General features: G+C 32.3%; 1 protein-coding gene across 1 annotated transcript in view; it reads left to right on the forward strand.

Annotated features, from left to right (window-relative positions):
• Positions 1-657: 657 nt before the first annotated feature.
• Positions 658-24,604, forward strand: part of LOC140044841 (high affinity cGMP-specific 3',5'-cyclic phosphodiesterase 9A-like) — a 46,019-nt gene continuing 22,072 nt past the window's right edge. The window contains exons 1-7 of the mRNA XM_072089521.1: positions 658-1,023; positions 7,629-7,778; positions 8,192-8,240; positions 8,868-8,970; positions 9,437-9,579; positions 13,316-13,457; positions 15,948-16,043. Of these exons, the coding sequence (XP_071945622.1) occupies positions 930-1,023; positions 7,629-7,778; positions 8,192-8,240; positions 8,868-8,970; positions 9,437-9,579; positions 13,316-13,457; positions 15,948-16,043 (777 nt within the window). The 5' untranslated portion in view covers positions 658-929. The remainder of the gene's footprint in view (positions 1,024-7,628; positions 7,779-8,191; positions 8,241-8,867; positions 8,971-9,436; positions 9,580-13,315; positions 13,458-15,947; positions 16,044-24,604) is intronic.

Raw genomic sequence — 24,604 nt, forward strand, 5'->3', positions numbered from 1 at the left:
GTTACTATTAGAAGGGGGGGTTACTATTAGAAGGGGGGGGTTACTATTAGAAGGGGGTTACTATTAGAGTAGTGGGTTGCTATTACTAATCTTAAATTAGGCACCTAAAAATAGTAGGCCTAACCCACTCCAACTTTTCCGGTCAGCTACTCTCATAGCAAAATAATAAAACAGTACGAATAAACAAATTTGGTTGAACTCTAACTTTATTTTATAAACTCAAAAACACTCAATCCTCCCCACTTCCGAGATTAGCATGCATTAATTATCTCCTTTTTTTTCAAAATACGGCTGCATCATAAATCACCAGTCTTCATAATGTCATTTTTGTCAATAGTTTTTGTGTTTGTGACTCTAATAGTATTCCCCTTAGAATAGTGGGTTATTTTTATAGATTGACTTGTAAGGTGTGTTACTATTAGAAGGGGGTTTACTATTAGAGTGTGGGTTACTATTAGAAGATTTACGGTATATCTTCGCATTTCCGTTATATAAAAGAAAGTTATAGTGGGAGATTTTGCCAGTTCGGACTCATTTACCTGGTTAAGTTGGTTTCATGGGATTATTATCACTATAGAACTTTGGTGCGTAGGAACCACTGCACGTCACTAAAAAACTATTTCCTGATCCGACTGTTTTTGTGGTATACCCCCTCTATTAATAATGTACTAAAACAATACGAAATCCCTCTCAAAGTAATGGTTGATTCCGTTATCTTCTTTCGATCGTCGCTCTGTGTACTGTGTGTGTGAAAAGAAACCTCAACACTGCACACACACCACCATCACAACAACAACCAGCGCCAAGAAAGTACAAAGTAAACATACCTATTTTATCAGATACAAACTTGCAAATGTTTAATCATAATTTTGCTGTGGAATACCCTCGGATCCATGACTTGATTATAGTTAAGCAGGATTCTATTAAACATGACGGATAAGGTTAAGGTTATATACTTTACTGTGGATGGGAAACCAGAGCAGGCAGAGTTTCGTTCCGACTTCCCTGCAGATGATGTGAAAGGTACGTGGTTAGGCCTACTAAATTACCTAATCTCTGGCTCTGCTACCATTGCCTTGGCCTACTTTTTAAGTCAAGGGTAGCAACAAACAAAAGCATTAATGACTGACTACAAATCATGATGTATGTACAGTTTAGGCCTAGCTAGCTAGGCTAGTAGGTTTGTTTACCACCTCCATATAATGATGTTGGATGATGGGATCTTTGAGGCCCTACTTAATTAAAAGGCCTAAAGGCTAGGCTAGGCCTACACAGTCACATGTCCACTACTACTGGGTAGGCCTATGGTTGGTTGGTTACTGGCGGTTTCATTTTGTAGGCTAGGCCTAACTAGGTCCTCTGGTGGGGTTCTCCTACGTAGCTCTGCCTTTTCGAGTTAGTAAGCCCACGCGTAGTTAGTGTTTTCAGTTTCTCCATTGAGAAGGTCTTATTTAGTAGTTGATAGTTTATTAGCCTAATTTGAATAGGCCATTTTTATGTTTTAAATAATAAAGTTATCCACTTATAATTCTATACTGTAGAAAAAACAAACAAAAATAATTATTTCACTTATAAAATACAAATAAATGGTTTAATAAACCAAAAACCATTGTCTGACAGACAATTAGAATTTGTTCAGCTAATAATATTTGTTGTGGTCAATTTCAACAACTACATTATGACATTGAAATGGCATAATTAAACCCAAAATTGGTTTTTTTTCAGAGGAAACAATACACTTTAAGATGTAACCATGGTATTATGAATTATTGTTGATCTTTTTCAAGTACTGTTGTAAGAACTCTATTTGATTGCAATCTGAAGTGTCATTTTACCAAACATACTTTGCTATTGTTTAGATTATAAAGTGTGTAAACTTCTTTAGGAATCTGAGAGCATCTTATTACAATAGAGTCAATGATAATTAATCCATAACTGATGATATGTGATATTGAGTACCAATAAAAATAAAATCTACTGTTTACTAATATTTATATAGTGTTTCAGCTTCTATTAAAAAACACCCCAACATCCATTTCATTGGTTTCAACAACTACACAATTTTGCTAAGGGTCTATGTAGTATTTCTGCCAACAGCGCCGAATATTTCTATCACGTATACCGCTGAATAAAGTAATGGTGGAAGACGTCTCCACATATGCTTAACTTTTGTCTGGCATCCCTCTTGAATGCCGCAACTCCATGTCGTAAGTTTGCTTCAGTCATCCTGATAAATTTAAGGATTTTTTAAAAAGCACTGAGTACTGGAATAATATGCAAATACCTATAAACCTCATCATACCTTTATAAGTGAAATACTCTGTACTGTACAGTATGTCCAAGTCTACTGTATGTCTGTTACACTTGGGTTTCATGAATACTCAGGACATAGTGTTTACCAATTTTGATTTCAGTAAAATTTGATACAAAACTACTATTCTATACTGTGGTTGGCAGTTTCGTTGATTTCCAACCTTTATTCTATAATGTGGTATTAGGCATTTCAGTTGATTTCTGACCATTCAAATGCACTTTTGACTATAAAATAAAATTTGATACAGGACTACTATTCTATGCTGTGGTACTGTAGGCATTTTCGTTTATTTCTGACCATTCAAATGCACATTTTATTAAATGAGATTTTATACAGAACTACTGTACTAGCTGTATTCCTTGCTGTAGGCATTTTCGTTGATTTCTGATCATTCAAATGCACTTTCGACTATGAAAGTTGATAATAAGCTCGTTTGTTTTTTAAGTACAGTATTTACAAAGGTCAGTGCGAACAACATAGGAAGCTGAGGATTTACAAGTAGTTTTCAATTAATGGTGATTATTGATGATGGCTTTGTGTGAAAACTGAAAGAGACAGGCTAACAATGTTTGAAAATAATATGCAAATACAGTACTGTAATTAATTGTTCAATGTTTTTGAACATTTTCAAGTAAAAAATAAATGGAATGGAAAATTAAGTCCGGCAAAAAAAAGTACTGTAGGCCTACCAAACATGAATTTGCATTAAAATTGTTTTGTGAGATTAGAATGAACTTAAATAATGATTCAATTTCTTATGTTTCTGAGTCTGTGTCAATTTAAAAGTGATAGACCTACCTGGAAATCAATGCATGTCGATGACCAAATAAAAATTTGCTTTTTGAGAGAGGAACAAATAAAGAAAATAAAATTAAAAATCTGCCCTCCCATCAGAGGTGATGCTTAAAACAAATATATTTTATGGCCTAATAATAGAAAACTCAAAATTATTTAAATGAAAAAACTATAATTCAAGTCAAGTCAAATTGTTTTTGGTTGAATTTATTCCGTTTAATGTTTTTTTACAAAATGTGTACCATTATTTTTTAGTTTATTTTTTCTACGGACAAGTGATTAACTTGATTAAAACTGCGTAATAACCTATTATTATTAGTCTTTTTTTATTAATTAATATTTATTTTTCATGTTTTGTTTTGTTTTGTTGCGGAGGGACAGTACATCTTTAATTACTTGCCATGTTTTGCACATAGTAAATGGAAATTATTATGATTATGAATGAATTAGGTCTGTATAAGGAATCAATATTTTCTTATTTATTTCTTTATAGAGCTTTTGTTACACTAACAGTAAGTGACATGTTTTGAGTTTTAATCAATAACATTTATAATATTTTTATTATGCCTTCCAATGACGTCATATTAATATTATACACAAAAATATGTTACAATCAAATTTACGTCGGATCCTAGAGCCACTGTTGTTACCAAGGCAATGCAGAAATACGAGACTAAATTAACGCATCAGACTAGGTTGCTGTTTTTGTCGTAACGCATCTAATCCGTGACATCGAATACCACTCTCTAATGATCAGCGTACAACCATAATTTTAATGGAACTTATACTGGACAACTGACTGCAAATAACAATTATGCCATGTTTCGTGTGTTGCTATCACCTGTGAATGCCAGGTAGCATAAATTAGTTAGCTGTGGCTTATCTTAAGCCATGTTATCAAGATAGCTATTTTGCATGACGTAGAGAAGATTACACTCTCCAGGGTGTACTTAACGCAATTGTCAGCATCAAACTCAAACAGAACAAATCTCAAAGAAAATTGCAGATCATTCCTTGTGCCCACTCATACTAAACAGAGACAACAGATTTTATGTTTTTTAATTATAATTTACAGTACTATGTGTATTATCATTACTGTAGATATTAATTATTATAGTTACTATTATTACAGTACATAATTTGTATTACCATAATCTGTATGGTAATTAATCAATTTAAGTTCGTACTAATTTGATTTGTTCAATATTGTCTGTTGATTCTGCCATAATAAAAATAAAATGCATGCAACCAGGATAGATGCACTGATTATGTTTAAATCTAACTCCAAATAACAAGAGGGAAGTCATGATTCGATGTAGCCTACAGTATTTTTATCTTTATTTGATCATCATTTGGTTTTTTTCAATCAAATCAATCGCTGTATTCATCTCATCAGAAAAACAATACACAACAAAAAGGAGTAAAACAAATTTAAAGAAGATGGAAGGGACCTTCAGGAAACCCCAAGGGGCTTGTGATAGGAGGCCCACTAAGAAGTAGTTGCATTATATACTTACTATACTGTAAATAAATAAATTTTAAAAAAGCCTGTATATACGAATCAACAGTGGATGTGCATTGTTATGGAATACCATTGCGAACAATGACCAACCACTATAAATTAAGCGGTTATTTAGGAGCAGGGATTTAGTAGCAGAAATTTAATCAGTTTAAAAATTATTTTTAAAAAAAATTATTTATTCGGCACTATGCAACAAAGGCCTTTATATTGATGCAGTACCCGCTGGTTCTTTGGACTGAGGTGCTACTCTAAACATATATTATAATTTTACTTAACGTTTATCATAATAATTGATTGATGTTGATCTGACTTTTTTATTATAAACATTGTTTAAAGGCCAGGTGCGGGCAAAAAATTTCTATTGATCATACAGTACATTCCAATAATTATCGATCTATAATTTCCCCCATGTTTCATAATTTTTGGGATTTATTTGTGTTACAGGAGCTTGTTGAAAATTAGCACTTTCATATCAGTAGGGGGATAGTTCAAATTACACAGTAAAATCTCTATTCTTTTGTACACAAATTTTGAAAGTAGAGAGGCATTTTAAAATGCTATGAAAAATAAACGGTGTGGTAAAAAATGTTATCAGATGACTAAATATAGGTAATATAACTTGAATTTTACATTTCTTGTATTTTTATTCAACTTCAGAATTTTATTTTCATGCTATAGCAAAAATTATCCACCGTATATCCACCATCTTTTTTCACCTTCTAGGGAGTCACCAGACATGTTATTACATATGTTACCTACCTAACTACTGAAAAAAAGTCTTCCTTGTTTTTTTGGCAGAATTTTGCCAAATTTTGCATTTGACCATATTAGGGGAAATTCATGGTTTTTTGTCTTGATTTCTGTTACAAATATTTGATTTATGTACAATTAACCAGATATTATATTTAAAATTCATGCCTGTATCTGAGCTTTAATGGAAATATGAAAGTGAACAAATAAAGTCAACACATTAAATCATAATGGCTTGCCTCACTTTTTGTCAGAGTTAGTTATTGTTAAAATCATTATTAGCATAATAAAGTAATCAATTATTAGGAGTTCTTAAATACATAATTTGTTTAATGTTTGATTGTGTTGATTATTATTCATATATTGATCTTATAATTTGAACTGAATACTGAAAAGCTTTATTTGTCTATTATAATAAAATAACAATAGAAATTCTTCTTAAAGATTGAAAAATATTTACGATAAAAAACAGATATATAAAATATAAACAAAAAATTAAAATATAGAATACACACACACATTATTGCATGAAAACTTAAAAGTTAAATGTTAAAATACGATAAAATGCATAAAACGCTTAAAAATTCATTGTACAGTAGTGTTTAAAAGTTTCATTTTCATATTCTTCATTAAAATACAGTATTTTGGTGATGTGAGTTAATAATGAATGGCAAACAAAGGTTTGTTCTAGATATAACATACATTACACGAACAATCTACAAAGATGCGCTGTATACAGTCCCTCAATACGTGCAGCAATTGTTGTTTTCATCAGTTTCCAATGTAATTATATTCCGATCTAATTAAATTTTCATTACAATGTTGTACGACAGTCGGATCAACATCAAAGTCTCTCAATACTTTAAGAGCCATACTTCTAGAAATATATTAATAGTCGTAAGACATTTGGCCTTTATCACGATACTCTGAAGATATTTAACATTTTTATTGCTGAACATAAAACAGTTTTTGACAATGCTAAATGTTTTGGGTCATGTCTTTCAGTCGATTATGAAAGTATTCAAAGGTCTTATCAAATATTCCATGTCAAAAAGTGTACAACCTATAAAAGTTATGTTAAACTATTGATTACTGTAGTGTACAGAGTATTAATTTAATAAACAGTTCTTATATTACTTTTTTTATTTCATTTTATTGGGTTAAATCTTGAATGCATCATAGGTTTCATAGATTTTAAGCTGCATTAAAAAATTTCTGGATGGATGAAACATTGGGGAAAATTGGTGTGTGGATAGATTCCGTTCACACGAACGCATTCCAGTTTTTGTACAAAACATAGTGTGTAATAAGATGTACAGTATTAACATAGCCCAGAGTTTTCTCCAGCCACCTGACTGAATATAGGCTCATCATGAACGCAACTTTAATATCTGAGACAGTACTGTACCTTTATAATTTTGTAACATTGTTACCTCACAACATTAAAGAAGACTGCATATCATTTGTATATTTTGGGAGGTGTACAGTAATAATAGTGCTTAATATTCTGTGCAAAATAATTATTTAATGTATGAAAATTATGTCAATTAATACAGGTAATAATTATCTAATAATAACAAATAATTTTAATCAATTCCATCTTTTTTTTCGGAATATCTGGTCTATAGAAATACAGAATTTCGTATTGAATTAACAAATTTACCAAACCTTGCAAATGACATGTATCCAAGCTGGATCGGATCATGATCGAGTGTTATGGTATGTTCAGATCCATGGAGTTTCAAACTGAATTGTCACCGATTTGGGTGAACATCTGGTATGCAGGAGTAAATTTCAATGGTTAGAGGTCAAAACTGTTGATATATGACTTTCGTATCATAAGCGGAGTTCACTAATCCTGTACCTTGAGCTGTTGTAACTAACGAAAGATCAGTGTCGTACGAGGTGGCTTCCACTAATTTTTTTTCTGTACGCCGTGTACAATACGAAAGCATAACTCTGTAGGTCTCAACAGGCCCTCTAGATAGCTTTCATGGTAATACTGAAGTTTGATCCATTCATTAATTTTTGTGGTAGCCAGCTAAATCTATCTTTCAACAAGATAATCTATTATTTATAAATCAAATATGAAATTGTTAGAGATTAGAATAATTTGTATGAACCTTTATTTAATTTATAAGAAGATGGATAGCTATGTTGTTTTTATTTGTCTTCCTTTGTAATGTCTTATGATGAAAATGAAAAGAAAAATGAAATGATGCTTTTATTAATATTTCATTTTTTCAGATTGTTTCAGGTCAGCATCAGAAGCGGGTCCTAATGATATTTTAAAACTTTACAACCAAAAAGGAAGTATAATAAACATTTCACCCAAATTAGAAGAGAATGGACCTGATTCACGGTATCGTCTTGAGGTTGTGGCAACAAACTGCGACAGTAAGTTAATTTAAGATGTATTGTCCCCCAAAAAAATTAAGATGAAAAAAATCAGTTATTCACTTCCATAAAAAAAAAATTAGTCCACTTTATAAAAAGAAATACTGTAGTATGGTTATGGTTAAACAGATTCAAAAGGCAAATAAAGCAAAAAGATTGATAAGACTGCAATAACCAAAGCAAACAAGTTGGTGTGGCATTGGAGGTGGGTGGGGGGTTAGTTAATGTGTACAAAGTGTACAGTAATTCTAAAAAAATCAGACTTTCAAGCAGATCAAACTAGTCCAATATTGGGAGGGTATGTACTAACAGTTGACTAGCAATATTAAATCCTTAATAAATTCATGCTACTATACTGCCAACAGTAAATATTATAGTGCCAGTAAAAACATAATTTATTATACCTCTTATAGCTGCTATTGCCAAACGTCTCGGAGTTGACATGAGCGGATTGGAGGCTAGGTAAGTTACAATTAAAAGCAACATTTTAAAGCATGCATATTCCCAAGACACAAGAACCAGGTTGTTGAGAAATAGTATATCATATTTTGAAGTTTCTTTTCTTTTCAATACCAACAAAGCAAATCAATATTAAAACCTGTGCATTTTTTTTTCTTTTGGTATGTTTCTATTGTATATCTTAGAACACAGGGAAACTATTAAGTGGTATTTGGTGGATATTCGTTAAAGCGTGGTTCCCACTAGAACGCAATGGAACACAGTGACGTATCGATGCAAAATGCTATATTTCGTAATTACAAATGGGAGCCGACGACGCAACAGTGTTGCAAGCATCGCTACGGGCAATTAAATCATTTGGATTTCACGCAACGCCACGGGAAAACATAGTACAGCCAAGTAAGCGGGGTGAACCAGGTCAAAGTTTTCAAAAACTAACATTGATGCGCAATAAAGCAGTTAATTTCACGCAGGCGAGGAAAAACAATTGTTGGAAGAGAATTTTCTTACGTTGCATAGGTTGCGTCACGTTGTGTCACTAGTGGGAACCACGCTTAAGGAAAGACAGATTAGTGTTTTGGTACCAATAATTTCAGTCAACACAGTATTTATATTATTCTTATCATTTAGACTACAGGAACTAGAAACGAAGGTCAAAGTTGAAAATGGGGACACACCTTCAATGGTATACGATCTCAGAAACAAAGTAGAAAGTTTTCGAGAGAAGTTAGAGGTAAGAACAAATTTGAATTTGATAATGTAATGTAGAAAGAAAAAGAAAAAAGTAGGCCTACTTCTAAATATTATGGACCCCGTTTCATAATATAATAGGCTCAATTGTTTACATTTTTTAATAATAAATAGACTATTTGTTTATGTTTAATCAATCTGTAATAAACCTAATATTATTTTATTTCAAATAACAAATTTACTATCAATAGGGGCAGTGGGCCTGTTAAAATGAAATGTAAAATTAAAAATCTTTCTTTTTTAAATTAACAATTAGTGATACACATGCATGTCATTAAATGGCTTTTGATTGTGGTTTCGTAAATCCTCAATAGATCTTTGCCTTTTATGATGAAAGTTGAGTTTTAAGGTGAATAATTTCCACAAAATTTACTCAAAATTTTAAGAAGAAGAAGAAAAAGGAACCAAAGGTTAATTGAAATTTGCACTTACTATTCTTTTTCTTTCAGGGAGTAGAGCACTTAAGTTGGTTGGGTTTGTTTAAAGACCTTGTGAGGTATAAAGGTTCAAAACACTTCTATCAGAATGGAACATACCTAAAGGCTTCAGAGGCAGATCTGAAACGTGTCTGGGAGAAATTCAAGAAAATGAGGTAATTTAGAAAGATGTAGTGACTGTCCAGTAGGTTGGCGGTTAATGCCATATTCATGGTTTTATTCCTGACCTAGTGACAGGGTTTAATCATGACCTAGTGCCAGGATTGTAACTCTGGGCTGTACTCTCCAGGTCTGAAATGAGATTTGGTAATTGGCATGTTACTTGTAGGGTTGTCTGTTAAGGCTCAACTTTGGCAACATGGAACATGATGATGTGGCTGTCTGCAATTAAGACAACAATTAAGACAAATAATTATTCCAGTTTGAAGCCATGCCTCCTGCTTTTTGCCCAGAAAACCTCGAAGAAGCATACTGTATCTGTGAATGTACAAAATTTAAAACAGAACAACAACCATCTTCCATGACTATGTTTCACCTCTATTGTTTATACTAGTATCTCTATGGTTTCAATACAGACACGTCCATCCAATACAAATCTTAACCTCACTATAATTATAATGTAAAATAGTAATAAAATTATATTCAAAGTATGGGAATCCATGACATGCAATTTCACTAAACTGTATAATAATAATTAATTAATTGTGACACTGTGTTGTATGTCTGTGGTGATATTATTGTATTTCCAACATAGGAAATGGACACCTTGTTCCTGTTGTTTGTAGACAGATGGTAGTATGATAATATCTATTGTACTACTGTACCATAATAATTGTCAACATGCTACCACAGTTCTATTCTCTGTACGGCATTGCAGAGTCATTTCTTAGATTTTTTTTATTTTATGCCCGTCCAACAGTGAGAAACTAAACAAGATGGATGAAATATAGTTTATCATGCTTATATACTAAGGCTTTAAGGGCTAGAATGAGTCAAACCTGACGCTACTGTAGGTCAGGATTGAACCCCGGACCTTGGGATTCGAAGGCAAGTACTGTATATTAACCACCAAGCTACAGCGCCATACTACTAAATTTAAAAACATAACACAAATTTTAATTGTAACTATAATACTAATATAGCTGTGTAGCCCTATTCAAATAGAGATTTGTGTGACACTGACACAAACAGTCACTATTGTGATAATTCAGCTGATGCGTGACAAGGTCTAAACAAAAACTATGGACTCTTGTGGGCCTAGTAAAATTCTAATATTTCTGTAGGCTTGAACCTGAACCTGATTGCACATCATTAAATTTAACTATTGATTTTAAGTCTTCAAATTTGTATGCATTTATTTCAATTATAGTAAATGGTGAAATAGTGGCTGTGTTTATGTTTGTTAATGGTAACTTGTTCTAATCATAGTACGGCAATGTACCTTCTATATATATCACAAAGCCTATAACTAAACGTGGACATTGATCACAGTTGATCTAATGGCCATTTGCCAATGATAATATTAGGCTGCTCTGTATTTATTTGTATAATGATACTTTGACACTCTTTCTAAATTGACGACATTTTTGTAATTAGCCTTCCTATTTTTGTATTATAACATTAACCTAGATACCATAACTTTAAAAATGTCTTATTTAAGAATGTTTATTTATTCCACAAACCATCCTCTCTATTTTTTAAAACCTGTCTGTCATATTAATAGTCCCGATAGTCTTACTTACACACAGTAATTGGCTCGATACTATAGGCCTAGTCTTAAGATTTTGGGCCTGATAGCCAACAAGAGTATCGTTTGTAAATCTGTTATAGTTAAGTAATATAATTGAGTTCTCGTCATACTGTCACACATACATACTGAGTGGATGAAGTGAACTAATGTGTTGTTACAGTAACCATAGATTAATGAATATTCATTAATCCATGAATTTTTATACTGTAGGTGTATGCTGTACAATACATTACAGTATACCTGAGTATTACTATTACAGTATACTTCAGTAGGCTAAAAAAGAACATTTTGCACATGAAATTGCACATACTAATATTAAGGGATCACAATTATTCTATGCAGTTTACTGCAGCAATTATATTTTTTACTGCATAAACATGATTTTTTTATAGATTTTGTTAAGAAACCATTTCCAACCTGACTTGATCTAAACATCCATATCCATAGAAAAATCTATATTGTATGTATTTGTATTTGTATTTGGCTAGCAGATAGATTTGATATCATTAGTTTATGATAGATAGTTTTATAGCATACTGTAGATTACGAGCATTTTACACGGTTTTTTACGATGTCATGACAAGCTTCTGTGTGTGGTGTACTCATCAAGATATTATAGATTGGCTAGAGGGCGGAGTACTGCCTGGGAAGTGATTCCAAAAGGACGAGAACCATAAATATAACCGCTGTAAATTTGTAAAAATATTGCTCAGTATATAAAATAATAAATATAATTAACATTAACACATTTAAATTAATAAACATACTTATTCTTGTTAGAGAATAATAGAAGGTTTTATAAAATTATATAAAGAAGTGCACACAGTGTAGGTCCTTATCTGAATCGGGGCTTTTTTTTTATCATAATTGTTTTTCTACAAAAAAAACATGTTTTTTTTTCGGGTGACTATCTTTAACTGTACCAATTTACAGTAATTAAAATGAGGTGCTATTATTGGGTATACAGTAGGATTTTTAATATTAAAGCTTTAGTTTATGACTTTAAATCTACTATAATTATAAACAGAAGCATATTATATTAAGATGTTTTAATAACAAACAGATGCATTAATAAAGAAGTGTTTGGTCAGTTTGTTTATTGATTGGTATAATTAGTTTTTGTTATAATTAGTTTTGTTGTTGATTTAGTATAGCACTTTATAATGACAAGGGCATGTGATACCTAAAGTAATTACATATAAATCGCTTGCCTAAAAGACTTTGTGCAATCACAAAACATTACCTCATTTAAAAAAAGACTTATTTATTTAATTTGCCATAGTTATCACAGTATTAACTCATTTAAGATATTTTGAGATGGTTCAGCATTTATGTCTCATGTGCAATGGTGCAAATCATCATGTGTTTTTAAGACTGTTTTCAGTTGTATATATTTTTGTATTTTTTTATTGTGTAATTTTTAAATTGGTGGTATTGATTGTTTTAGATTAAGCTGATGTTTATGTTATTTTTATGTACAGCGCTTAGAGTTTATTTCTGTCATTTTGAAGCGCTTTATAAATTTAATGTATTATTATTATTATTATTACATAGATTGTGATAATGTTTTAATCAATGAATCCCACCAATATAATTGGTTTACTGCCAAGCTAGCTCTGTCTATCAAAGTTTGTGTGACAAAAAAAATGTAATTTGCCCATACATGGACATGATGGTCATATCAGTATCAAATTTAGGCACATCACACTTGTTTGTCAAAGTATAGTTTGGTATTGTAGACAGAGCTTTAGAAATAAATTTGTAGGTAGGTGACTGCTATTGAGCAAAAGATCAGGTGATCTCTGACGTTATCTGCTTATGGCTACTGTACCTTGTCCGTCTAAGGGAAGAAAACTAAAAAATCGTGTTGACTATGTTGCAAGAGATTTCCTCCAATTCCTACATGACCTGAATCTGATCTCAAAATATTGTGGCATATCACTGTGTTCTTCTTGGAATAGAATTTTGAAATGTCAACAAACTATTGTCTATTTTGTGCCTAGCTGATCTGGATAAACCGACAATAGCCCTTGCTCTCCAGAAGGAGGACTTGGATACAACAACAAAATATCCCTGTACCAAAATGAACTGGTTCGCAACCACCCCCTTATATATCACCATTTTATTTATTTTATTTACAGTAATGTACAGTTAACAACTGAAGTACGGGAGTATCTTAGGCAGCCTAGCTTTGACAACTGGCAATGGGAAGATGCTGAGATGCTAGTCTTGCTTCAACAAATGTACATTGACTTGGATTTTGTCTCCAAGTTTCACATTGAGGTGAGTCAATCCTTAAATTTTTAAAGTATGCTCGAGTTGAGTGACCGAGCGGTTAAGGTGCAAACCGCAGAATACAATTGACACATGTTCAAGGCTTGAGCATAGTTCTGGTGGTAAAACAAGTCTTCTCAGAGGTACAGTGTACACGTCTGGCTTTTGTGCAATTTAAATAACCCAGACTGGTACTGGTCCATCTTAGCCCTGTTTGTGGTTGGCGCTGCACTATGGCTGCCTTTTCTCAATTGATCAGGAGGAATATGAATACAAATATATACTGTAGAGTACGTTGGCTTTCTGTCACAATCTTGTCCTTCGTATTGGGTATATAATAAAAAAACTATTGAATATTGTGTGATATACTGCATATGCAGCAGAGAACCTATTCTGCATGTCATTTACAATAAAAACAATGCCAGTAAAAATGCCAGGGATTTTAAATTGTACAAATTAAGTATGATGAGTATTGTGGGTAAAAATACAATTTTTCAACTCATAACATATTCTCCCCATTTAACTCATATACATTCATTGTTTTGTATAATATTTCATACCTTATTTTGGTTCACATCTACCCATTGTATTAATTGTACTTTAGCTTTCATAAACTAATTGTATAAACTGGTAATATTTGCACTGATTAGACAATTGTCTCCTTTAAACTAGATTATTTATTAGCTGAAAGGTTTGAATATTGAAAATCAATGTTGGTGCTGTGTGCATAATGTAAATTGACATCTTGTGGACATTAAAAGCAGACTACAGCTCGACGAACGTTGATAGGAAAATTAAACATGCGTATCTAAATTAGAACAGTTCAAACTGGTTTTTTTTAGTAGAATAGCACAAAACGTACATTTTGTAGAGCTTAATATTGGTAGCAATATTGAAACAAGTATTTAAACAATAAACATGTATCTGATAAGATAGTATGCCCATGTCCAATTTCTTTTTAAATTAGTTCTAAGCAAGTGTTTTTCAACTGATTTGTGTAATATGGGGTCTATATATCCACCAAAAAAAAAATGTTCCAGTTCATATCTCAGCTTCTATGTCATAGAGATGATGATGAGAAATCTTAAATCGTATGCGTTTATATAATATGAAGAGAAAGACATCGTTATGCTACTAATATAATGTATCGCTACTTTATATACTCTTTAACTTGTTATTGATAAAAGTGTATTAATATAATAATAACAAACTTGTACCATTATCTTCTTTTTCTTGAATTGCTATGCATGAGTGAGTATGAATGATCGCATTCTATCTGTCTCTTGAACTGAGCCTATGAGACTGCCTCAACCATTCTTTCTCCTTTGATATCTCTGAACTGATGAAAATAAAATCCAACCTCAACTGGCTAAATTTCTTTTTCTGTCAGTTTATACACTATGAGGCTGTATTCTTAACTGGCTCAACCAATTCTTTCTTCCTGATGTCCATAACTGCTGTGACACAACCTTATCTGGATTATCCATTTTTCCATTTGTTCTCTCTTAATTAGTTAGGGTGTGTGGCGCAGTGTGTTGGACGTCGGATTACTGATCGTGAGATCATGGTTTGAATCCAACTCTTGTCACATTGCTTGTATCCTTAGGCAAGCCATTTTACTTACATTTGCCTCTCTCCACCCAAGTGTATGAAATGGGTACCGGTTAGATCAAGACACAACTTTGCGCTGATTACTAGATGCATCATTATGGGAGTATGTTTGACCAAAAAAATTACCAGGTTAATAATGTGTAGCGCATTGAGATCTTGCTATGCGCTATTAAGAATGAACTATTATTATTATTAATGCCATGTTTGAGAGACATCCATTGCTTCTATGCCTGTTTGAGAGACATCCATTGCATCCAGCTGCCTTCAGATGTTGCCCATCAGTGTCTATGCAGTAGGCTTTCACCAGCCATCCTCTACTTCAATCAACATCATTAACCTAGTGATAATTGCTTTTCTACTTGACCATCTATTAAATCGGTTTTTACATTGAAATTATTGATATTGATATTGATTCTTATTTCTGCAAATTTTCAATCAAAATGTCATCCATGATGGCCAGTATAATGATATAACCTTTATAACATTGTTGTTTTAATTGTGAATACTTTATAATTTATCATCATATAATGTAATACAATGTACAGTTTGTAATAAATTAATCACAAATTATTATTCCTAGAATAATTGGATGATATTGATCCACTTATTATAGTATAGTAGTATACATACATTTTGTTATCTTTAATGACTTTTTCTCCTTATATTGTTTTATAATAAATGTTATTCATTTTTTTATATTAGAAAATACTAATTGCTGTTAGTTTTAATTTCTTTTTTATTATGTCTTCACCCCATAAAATTCATTCATATACATTTGTTAATTGACCACTAACAACCTCTCCTTTACTGCCACCCCCCCCCCCCCCAGAAAAAAATTCTCCAAATGATTTTTTCTTATTTTAAACTATAAATATGTTTCTTTTTTAGATCCCAGTGCTGCAGACATTTCTGTTCGAAGTTTACAAGCACTACAACAATGTACCTTTTCACAATTTCAAGCATTGTTTCTGCGTGTGCCAAATGGTAAGTAAATACTTAGTAATAGCTGGTTTAAATAACATGTTTAAAAATGACATTTAAATACAACAAGGCCGGTTTATTTAAATGGCTTTTAAAAAAAGTTAAGTTAAAATTACAGTTAAAATGTCATGTCAGTTTTTGTTGCAGTGCTATTAAGTACCGGTAACTGGTATACATGTCCAATGTTGACCTTTAGGTCAATTGTCTTAGTATTAATTATTGTCCATTAATTAAGCATTAACCAGAAAAAAAAACAATTAATAATTTATGGATGCTATATAATGTCAAATATTTTCACTTGACTCGCACTTGTGTACAGCGAAAGTGAAATATTTTAATTTCAGAACATTACATGCTATGTAAATTTACATTTTAAATACTACAGTAACCCCACACTAATTAAGGTTTTCCAGCACAAATTCAGCACAAAAGCAGCCTTTTAAGCTCCATCTACCGTACGCTATCATACTTTATGTGAAAACAAAATGTGATATACCCATATGGACATGATTATGTCATATCACTACCATATTTGGGCATGTCACTACCATATTTTTTGTCAAAATAGTTTGATAGTGTAGACAGAGCTTGCTAAATTGTATCTTTATTTTCGGTCAGTCTCCATAATACAGCAGAAGCTGGCTGGCATGTCACAATTCCATGCATTCACATCACAAAGAGAAATATACTTCTGTGATTCAATGGTTTGATTATTTTTACAAACATGGTAATTTATCTTCTTACAACAAATAAATTTCTCTGTATTCACTGCATGTCAACATGAAAATTAATGATGATAGAGTACCATTTATAGAGAGTTTATGCCAAAGGATTGCAAAAATAACTATATGTTGGGGGCCGTGAGATGCATAAAGGGAGATTACTCTATAGTAGGTTACATGCAATTTGTTTTTAGATAGGGACAAATATTCCACCAATTGGAAGATAGTAGGTATTTATATGGTCAACACCAAGAGGCAGTAGATTTCACCAAATACAAAGCAATCTCCATTTCGTCAGTGACGCCACAAAATGACACTAATGTGACTACAGACACTACTCAAGTGAAATGGATTTTGCATTTTCACACTTAACATACTATTAGTATTACTAGGGAAGCTCTCTACTAAACCGCGTTTTTGTGAAACGCATTGTTATGTCAAATGACTACGTGGTTAGTGTCTATTTGTGGTGTCACTGACAACTTGTGTTACCTTAATATACAGTATACAAGTTAGAAGACCTTAATCGCTGTCATCACTAACTGTAAAAGTCTCAATAACCCTTCTTTGTCCATTAAACTCAAAGCCACCTTCCTCGCCAGCCAATGTTTGTAAACGTTTGTTCCCTTAACCATGTAAGTGTAACCAGGGAGTGTAAGTAGCAGTGGATGTACACAATATTGCCATTACCGCTTCATGTGTCAAAAATCTGTACGAAATGCGACTTGTTAGACTACAAGAGTAAAATGTTAATTCAATTCAATTCAACCCTACAGTGGAAGTCATTTGATTAAACCCATTGGTTTCCTTGGAGGAAAGTTTCTTGGATTGGACTTCTAATAGTACGTAGTATAGTATTCTAACTAAACAGCATTCAATATGGTGTATGTAAACATGCCTTGCAAAGCAATTAAGTAGATAGATATTAAAGACAAGATAAGTGAAGATGAGCTACAACACATTTAATTATACCAAATGATGGGGACAGATGTAATCATGAAATTGTGAGTGTCTTGCAGATAAGGCAGCTTTTGATTACATTGCACAGGCACCATGACTGCAAACGCAATCGATCGTAATATACCGTACATCATATTATATTACTCCCTATTGATTTCTAATCTAGGTTCTTCATAGTGCAAACGGCTGCCATACATTTGAAAAAGTTAACATGAAAGTTAAGTTTCCTGACAGATAAAAATGTAATAAACAAAAGATGGAAACGGCCCAAGAAAATCGATGATTCGTTATTACCATGATAAAATTAATACACATGCTTGTATTATCCAATAATAAACAATTTTAATGCCGTACTATTACTAATGCTGTAAAGAACATCGTAGAAATGAAGAATTCTAGCAAATTCTGTTGTGAAATATTGGTGCATACACTAGGTAGTGCATAAAGTTCTCTGAAATACAAAGAGTTCACAAATTGACTCGATTACGCTGCTAAATCTGCAATACATCGTGTAGAGCATATCAGCATGAGAACGCATTCTATATGATCACAAAATTTCTAGATGTTAATTGCCCAGGAATGTTTATTCATTTCATTGCGATAAAAACAATATAATTATTTTTGTAAAAACTTTACTGCACTGCTTTAACAAAAAATGTGTTCTTATATCATTTTAGATTTTTCTTTATATCTGAATAATATTTGAACTATGGCAGCAATTTTGACTACTCCCCTTTAAAACGTGCTTTTCACTAGCTATGCAACGTAACTGACGTTTGATTGCGTCAACGTTCATTGCCGTCACCCTGTATACTTGTCTATGCGGTTTACTATGTTTCTCTGGTGCATTTACCATTGTTATTGTCTGAAATTAAATTTCCCATCTGCAATGTTTGCAGCACTATTTTATGTTGTCCACTTGTGATTATGCAATACGGTGGGCACTGTCATGAACCCCGCTTTGCTGTTGTAGTCAATTTTCAAAGTTTACAATCTGGTATTATTATAGTAAATTATCTATTCTGAAATACAATGCATTTTCTCATGGTAATTATTAAAAAAGTGATTGACATGTTTAGTATTTGCCTTTGCTTATAATATATATACAGTTTGAAAATAATCAACAACATTATACTTGACATATCAGTTTGTTTATTTGAATGTGTATCATCTTTTGTTTCTGTTTAAAACACAACTCTAGCGTCATCACCAAATTAAGAAAACAATACTGTATTAATGAATAATGTACTATAAACAATGCATTTCAGATTTTATTATTAGCTGCCACTTTTCATGCTACAAAACTTTCATGGGTTATTTTAATACCCCAATTAAAGTATCTCACTGATATCAAATTATTATGAACTTTTTGATTTGCACTTTGTCAACTGATACCAGATGATGTCATTTTATGATGTGCGCATCAGTAAGTCGTCACTGACACGTAAAAAATGAGAACGTGTTTGGTGGCAGTTTGCCGTTCTGTCTCTGGCATGAGTACTAGTGGATGTACAGTATGATGTCCTAATACTGCAACATTTTACAAAAATCATTCCTCTCATTCTCAGTTAATTTATATAATTTACAAACTGTGAATTATTAATTTATGTATTCCATTGTATTACATTTCTGGAGATTTTAATTCTAATCCTATTACGAATCCAACCTTTGATATAATACCTCTTTTGAATTTTGACATCTCTAAGATAGTACGTCTCTTGGTAAAAGCAGGGAGTTGGTAAAAGTAAAAGATATGGATGTTATTTTACCAATGTTTGTTTTAATCATTTATGCTATGCTGATGATTTGGTTGTGTTAGCTCCCTCTGCCTCAGGCCTTCAAAAACTGGTTAACACGTGTGTGGCTTTTGCATCTGAGCATGATATTATATATAAAAATAAAAAGTCTTTTACTGTATGCTGTTTTGTCCCACTATTCGTAGAGTCAATGGGGCTCCTAAAACAGTATTAGGTGATTAGGCGCTGGAGTATTTAATTTCATTTCATTTATTTCGTCTCACATAATTATAATAAAAAATAACAAACAATAAAGAGAGACAGGATTCCCAAAAGCGAACTAAATCAAACTATCAAGTGGGTCTCCTAAGTATGTTGATCATTTTATGTACTTAGGCCATATTTTAACTTCGAATCTAAGAGATGAGGCAGATATAAAACGCCAATATAGATCTCTATGTATTTAAGAGGTAATGTTTTATGTAGGAAATTTTCATACTGCTCCAAATCAATTGTCTGAAATAAAAGTTGAATTGAATTGAATTAATAGCCGCATTAGATTGCGCACATTTTTATCATCCCCATCTTAAGGTGTTAATGAACAAGTACAGAATTTCACTGCTGCTACTACTACGACTTCATACATAAACACTGATAAAACAGTTGTGTATAATTGATATGTCGAAGAAACGTGCCTACGTCTCGCTCACTCTTACTTAATCTTCCAATCTGTCATTTGCCAATGAACTTTTCTTGTAAATCTGTGCCCTTGTTTGTTATGACCTTTCAAATTTAAAATTACAAAATTGTAAACTATAACGAATTTAGAGCATATTAAAAGTAATAAACAATGTGGTATTATTAAATCAATATTTGTTATGTCCCGCTGATTTTTCTTTATAAATTATATTTATTATTCGTTAGTATCAGACTGGTTTTCTTTCAATATTTAAACCTGACGTAAGGCCCATGCTTTTATTGTAATTTGTGTATGATTTTGTTATGCATGTTTAATAATTGATTTGATTTTATTAAATGTATTTGGAAATTATAAATAATACATACAAACAAAGAGATAACATTCTATTAACTGACAATACAGGGAAAATATTTGACAGACTTGGCATACATAATAGTAAATGGATAGTGGAGCTGTATCTTGGTGGTTAATGTGCTTGCCTTCCTATCCCAAGGTCCAGGGTTCAATCCTGACCTAGTCCTAGTGCCAGGGTTGTAACTCAAGACTCTTTCAACTCAACTTCTCAAAGACTTTATATTTTATAAAGCACTTCGATCAATTATAAAATAGTTTATCCATTCTGTAATTGGCGCTTGCTGGCTTGTCGATGCATTTTAAATAAAAGAAAAAGAAGTAAACATCTTATAATTCAAACGAATTCAGTGAAATTTTTACTTTTCAAATATTAAAATCTAAAGAAAAATTAGACCATAAATTTGCACAGAGTAAAAAGATTAATGTCTATAGTGGAATTGTGTGAATTCACTAGCAAACTGTTTCCTGTAATTTGCATATCACCTGCCCACACATCTTCCAACAATTTGTTTTCTTGTACAGTATTATAATATATTCTAAACATAAAAACACAGAGAGATATATATATTATACTTGCATTGATGAAGGGCTGCCGCTAGTGTTGCCCGACAGCTCTGCTATATTTTCTGACTGTTTTACTTTATTGTTTTGGTTTATCTTTTTGCTTATATTATTTTGCTCTCCATTGATATCCAGCCACTGATACCCACAGCATTGTCATTTTGCTCTCCATTGATATCCAGCCACTGATACCCACAGCATTGTCATTTTGCTCTCCATTGATATCCAGCCACTGATAGTGATACCCACAGCGTTGTCATTTTGCTCTCCATTGATATCCAGCCACTGATACCCACAGCATTGTCATTTTGCTCTCCATTGATATACAGCCACTGATACCCACAGCATTGTCATTTTGCTCTCCATTGATATACAGCCACTGATACCCACAGCATTGTCATTTTTTTAGTAATTTGCCTTTGGATTTATATACAGTATATAAAAAATAAATGTTCACGTCTACAAAAGAAATGCATGTCATTAGTAGTATGTAAAATCCCTGTTTTAAAATGATCTATTTTTTCTATTGTTGCAGGTATTTTCTGCAAGTGTTTTTCTTTCTGTCCAAGTAGATATAACATTTTATTTTAATATTTTTATTTATGGTGGTATTCTAAGAAAAGAAAATTACAAATTTATAAATGTGACGTTTTTGATGGAAAAGCTTTGATATGGTTACTGATTAACAATAGACCAAAACTATCCATCTCATGTAGTTCTATCAATAACAAGCCACTCCATCATATGCTGCAAGTGCATTGCCAATTACTGTAGCCCCATGGTGCTCGTAAATCGTCCTCGAGTTGATAAACTTGAACATTACCAACAAACAAATGCTGGAGCTTTGGTTTAGATGCATAATGTTGTGTACTCCTACATTGAGATGATTCTTAAAGAAATATTTGAAACTGAGTCCGAAAGCTATGTTGGTTTGTTTGGATAAATTAGGTAGCCATTTAAATAAACCCATGGGAAATTTCTTACCATTCTACTGCTGTCAGTTTATTGTAAAAGCCTGAGTAAAAGTGCTCAGTAAAGATGTTATGTCAGGATTTTATTTTGTAGCTATAGGGGAAATGTTAACTTTGGTTTATAATAAAGTATGTTTTTTTTAATTTGGTTTGTGGCTGTTGAAAGATTCTTCTCTATTTCAAAATACACTATGTTTTTCCTATCTCAAGTGTCATCAAATGTGCTCAGATATTAACAGGCAGCTGCATATGTCAGGTAGAAGAGTATTGTGTTGTTTATCTTTACACTGGTTTAGGCTTACTACCTAAGCAAACTTTTAATTTAATCGTACAAACATGAAGGAATAAAAAAAAAAAAACTACTATTAATCGAAATAATTATTCTCATACACATAATAAATGTTTATTATTATTATTAATATAAATTTTTCGGTAACAAAAAGATAATGACTGCAAAACAAGCAATGAAACCTATCTGGCTAAGAAAGGGAAAAACACTATTTTTATAAAATCATAAAAAATTGGGTCTAGTTTGATTGGTGAGCTTCCACAATGAAGTTTGTGTTTTTAAATTGAGAACATACTATTTTCATAAACCTGCCCAACAATTTCAACAGTTTTTTTCTTTCTAGCAGAAACGAACTCTAGTGTCATACACTATAGATAATCATACCAGTCGATTTTGTTTTTTTGTCCGGTTTGAAAAAACTTCAAATTTATAAAATTGGGCTAAATCGCATTGTCTATAAGAAAATAAATCTACTTTCAAATGCAACTTGTAGGTGTACTAGTTTTCCGAGATATGTCAAATAACCTAACACACAGTGAAAATGCCTACCACTATTAATTTCAATTTTACATTTAATACAGGTAGGCATTAAATTAGGTCAATCATACATTTAGTGAGTATGTTGACAGATTTCCCAATCATTAGAGATCATTGGCAGTGGTCCAAGAATTATAGACAGGCCGCACGTACAAATGTAGGCTTTTGATTATTACTTTGCGGTTGGGGTCAACCTTTCTTTGCATGTGTTACAGATGTTTAGCACCTCCCAGCACTTGACATTTAAAACGTTTACAGTCTCTATTTGAAAGTAATAGGGCCCAGTTCCTTTAAACCTGGCTCAAATTACAAATAAATTGAACACATATTCTATCAACACTCAAACGACTTCCCCTCGCTAACCGCCTGTCAGTGCTGCGGTCACTTAGCGTGCATGTGTTGCGTTACCACACACATGCAACTGGTTAATATCGTAGTTTCACTTGCTAGATCCTGCTGTTTGATCAAGTGTGTGCTGAATGCATTGTTTAGGAAGAAAATGATAGTAAAGACAATTAGTTTTGTTTTTGAATGAAAGTCATACCTTAATTCATTTGGTGTCTTAACAAACAAAAAAACTGGAACAGATGCTTTTCTGGAAAAGTCCATTTTGTGAAGTATAGAAGCCAGTTTAATTAGTTAATCATAGAGTTATTAATAATTGTTATCTATCTCAGATGGTAATTCAATAGGGTTAACATCACCAGTTAATCAAATCTCAAGAAGTGAGCCGCCATGGCTTCAGTGCGGATACGCCAGTCTGAACCTTTGTTTCGTACACGTGTTAAAACAATCCTCGTTATTATGCAAACAATAAATCTAGAGTTCATTTTACAAAATCTTTACAGAATTTAATTTTTTTTAAATGATGCGAGTCATGATATATATTCGGTATATAATATATATATTTTGCACTGATGAAGGGCTAGTGTTGCCTGAAAGCTCTGCTAACTTTTCTGGCTGTTTTACTTATCGTTTTGATTTAGCTTTTCGCTTTTTTTGTTGTATCTCCATTGAGATCCAGCCACTGATAGTACCCACAGCATTGTCATTTTTTCAGTAATTTGCCTTTGGATTTATATATATATTCACATAATATTAACTTTATTTTTGTGTACATGTGGCACTGCCCATGTTCGAGAGTTCCCTGACTCCCCTGATTGCGTCACGTTGATGTCACCTAGTTTACCCTCTAGGGAATTATACAGTATAAACTCTTTTGTAGTCGATTAACTTCATGTTTTATGTTTCCTATGCAGACTTAAATAAGGCATCATTAAAATATCCAAACAACGCATAGTTTATTTGTGTAACTTGTATTGTATAGGTTATAGCGTATTATTATTGTTGTAACTTGTATGTAGGTTATTGCGTGTTAATTACATGTCTGTTTATTGTTTGTAACTCATCAATATAGCCTACGCTTATTTCATTTATTCGCAGTAAAATTAAATTCTTTTGTTGAACCATGAGATATTAAAAGGTTATGATAGTTTTACCTTTTGTATGGCGTAAAGCTCATCCCTTTCCTGTCTAGATTTGTCTTCTATCTACGAAAGAAACTGATTATTGGGGAGAGTAGGGAAGGTCATTGAAGCGGGATAGGAAGGTCATTGAAGTGGGATCGAGAGGTCATCTTAGTTGGAGGTGGTAAATAATAAAATAATAATAAAATGGTACTCAGTCTTAGTGCCTAATACAATGTTTCTAAGCGCTTTACACACAAAAATGATC

This window comes from Antedon mediterranea, chromosome 3, assembly GCF_964355755.1.
Source record: "Antedon mediterranea chromosome 3, ecAntMedi1.1, whole genome shotgun sequence".
Taxonomy (NCBI): domain Eukaryota; kingdom Metazoa; phylum Echinodermata; class Crinoidea; order Comatulida; family Antedonidae; genus Antedon; species Antedon mediterranea.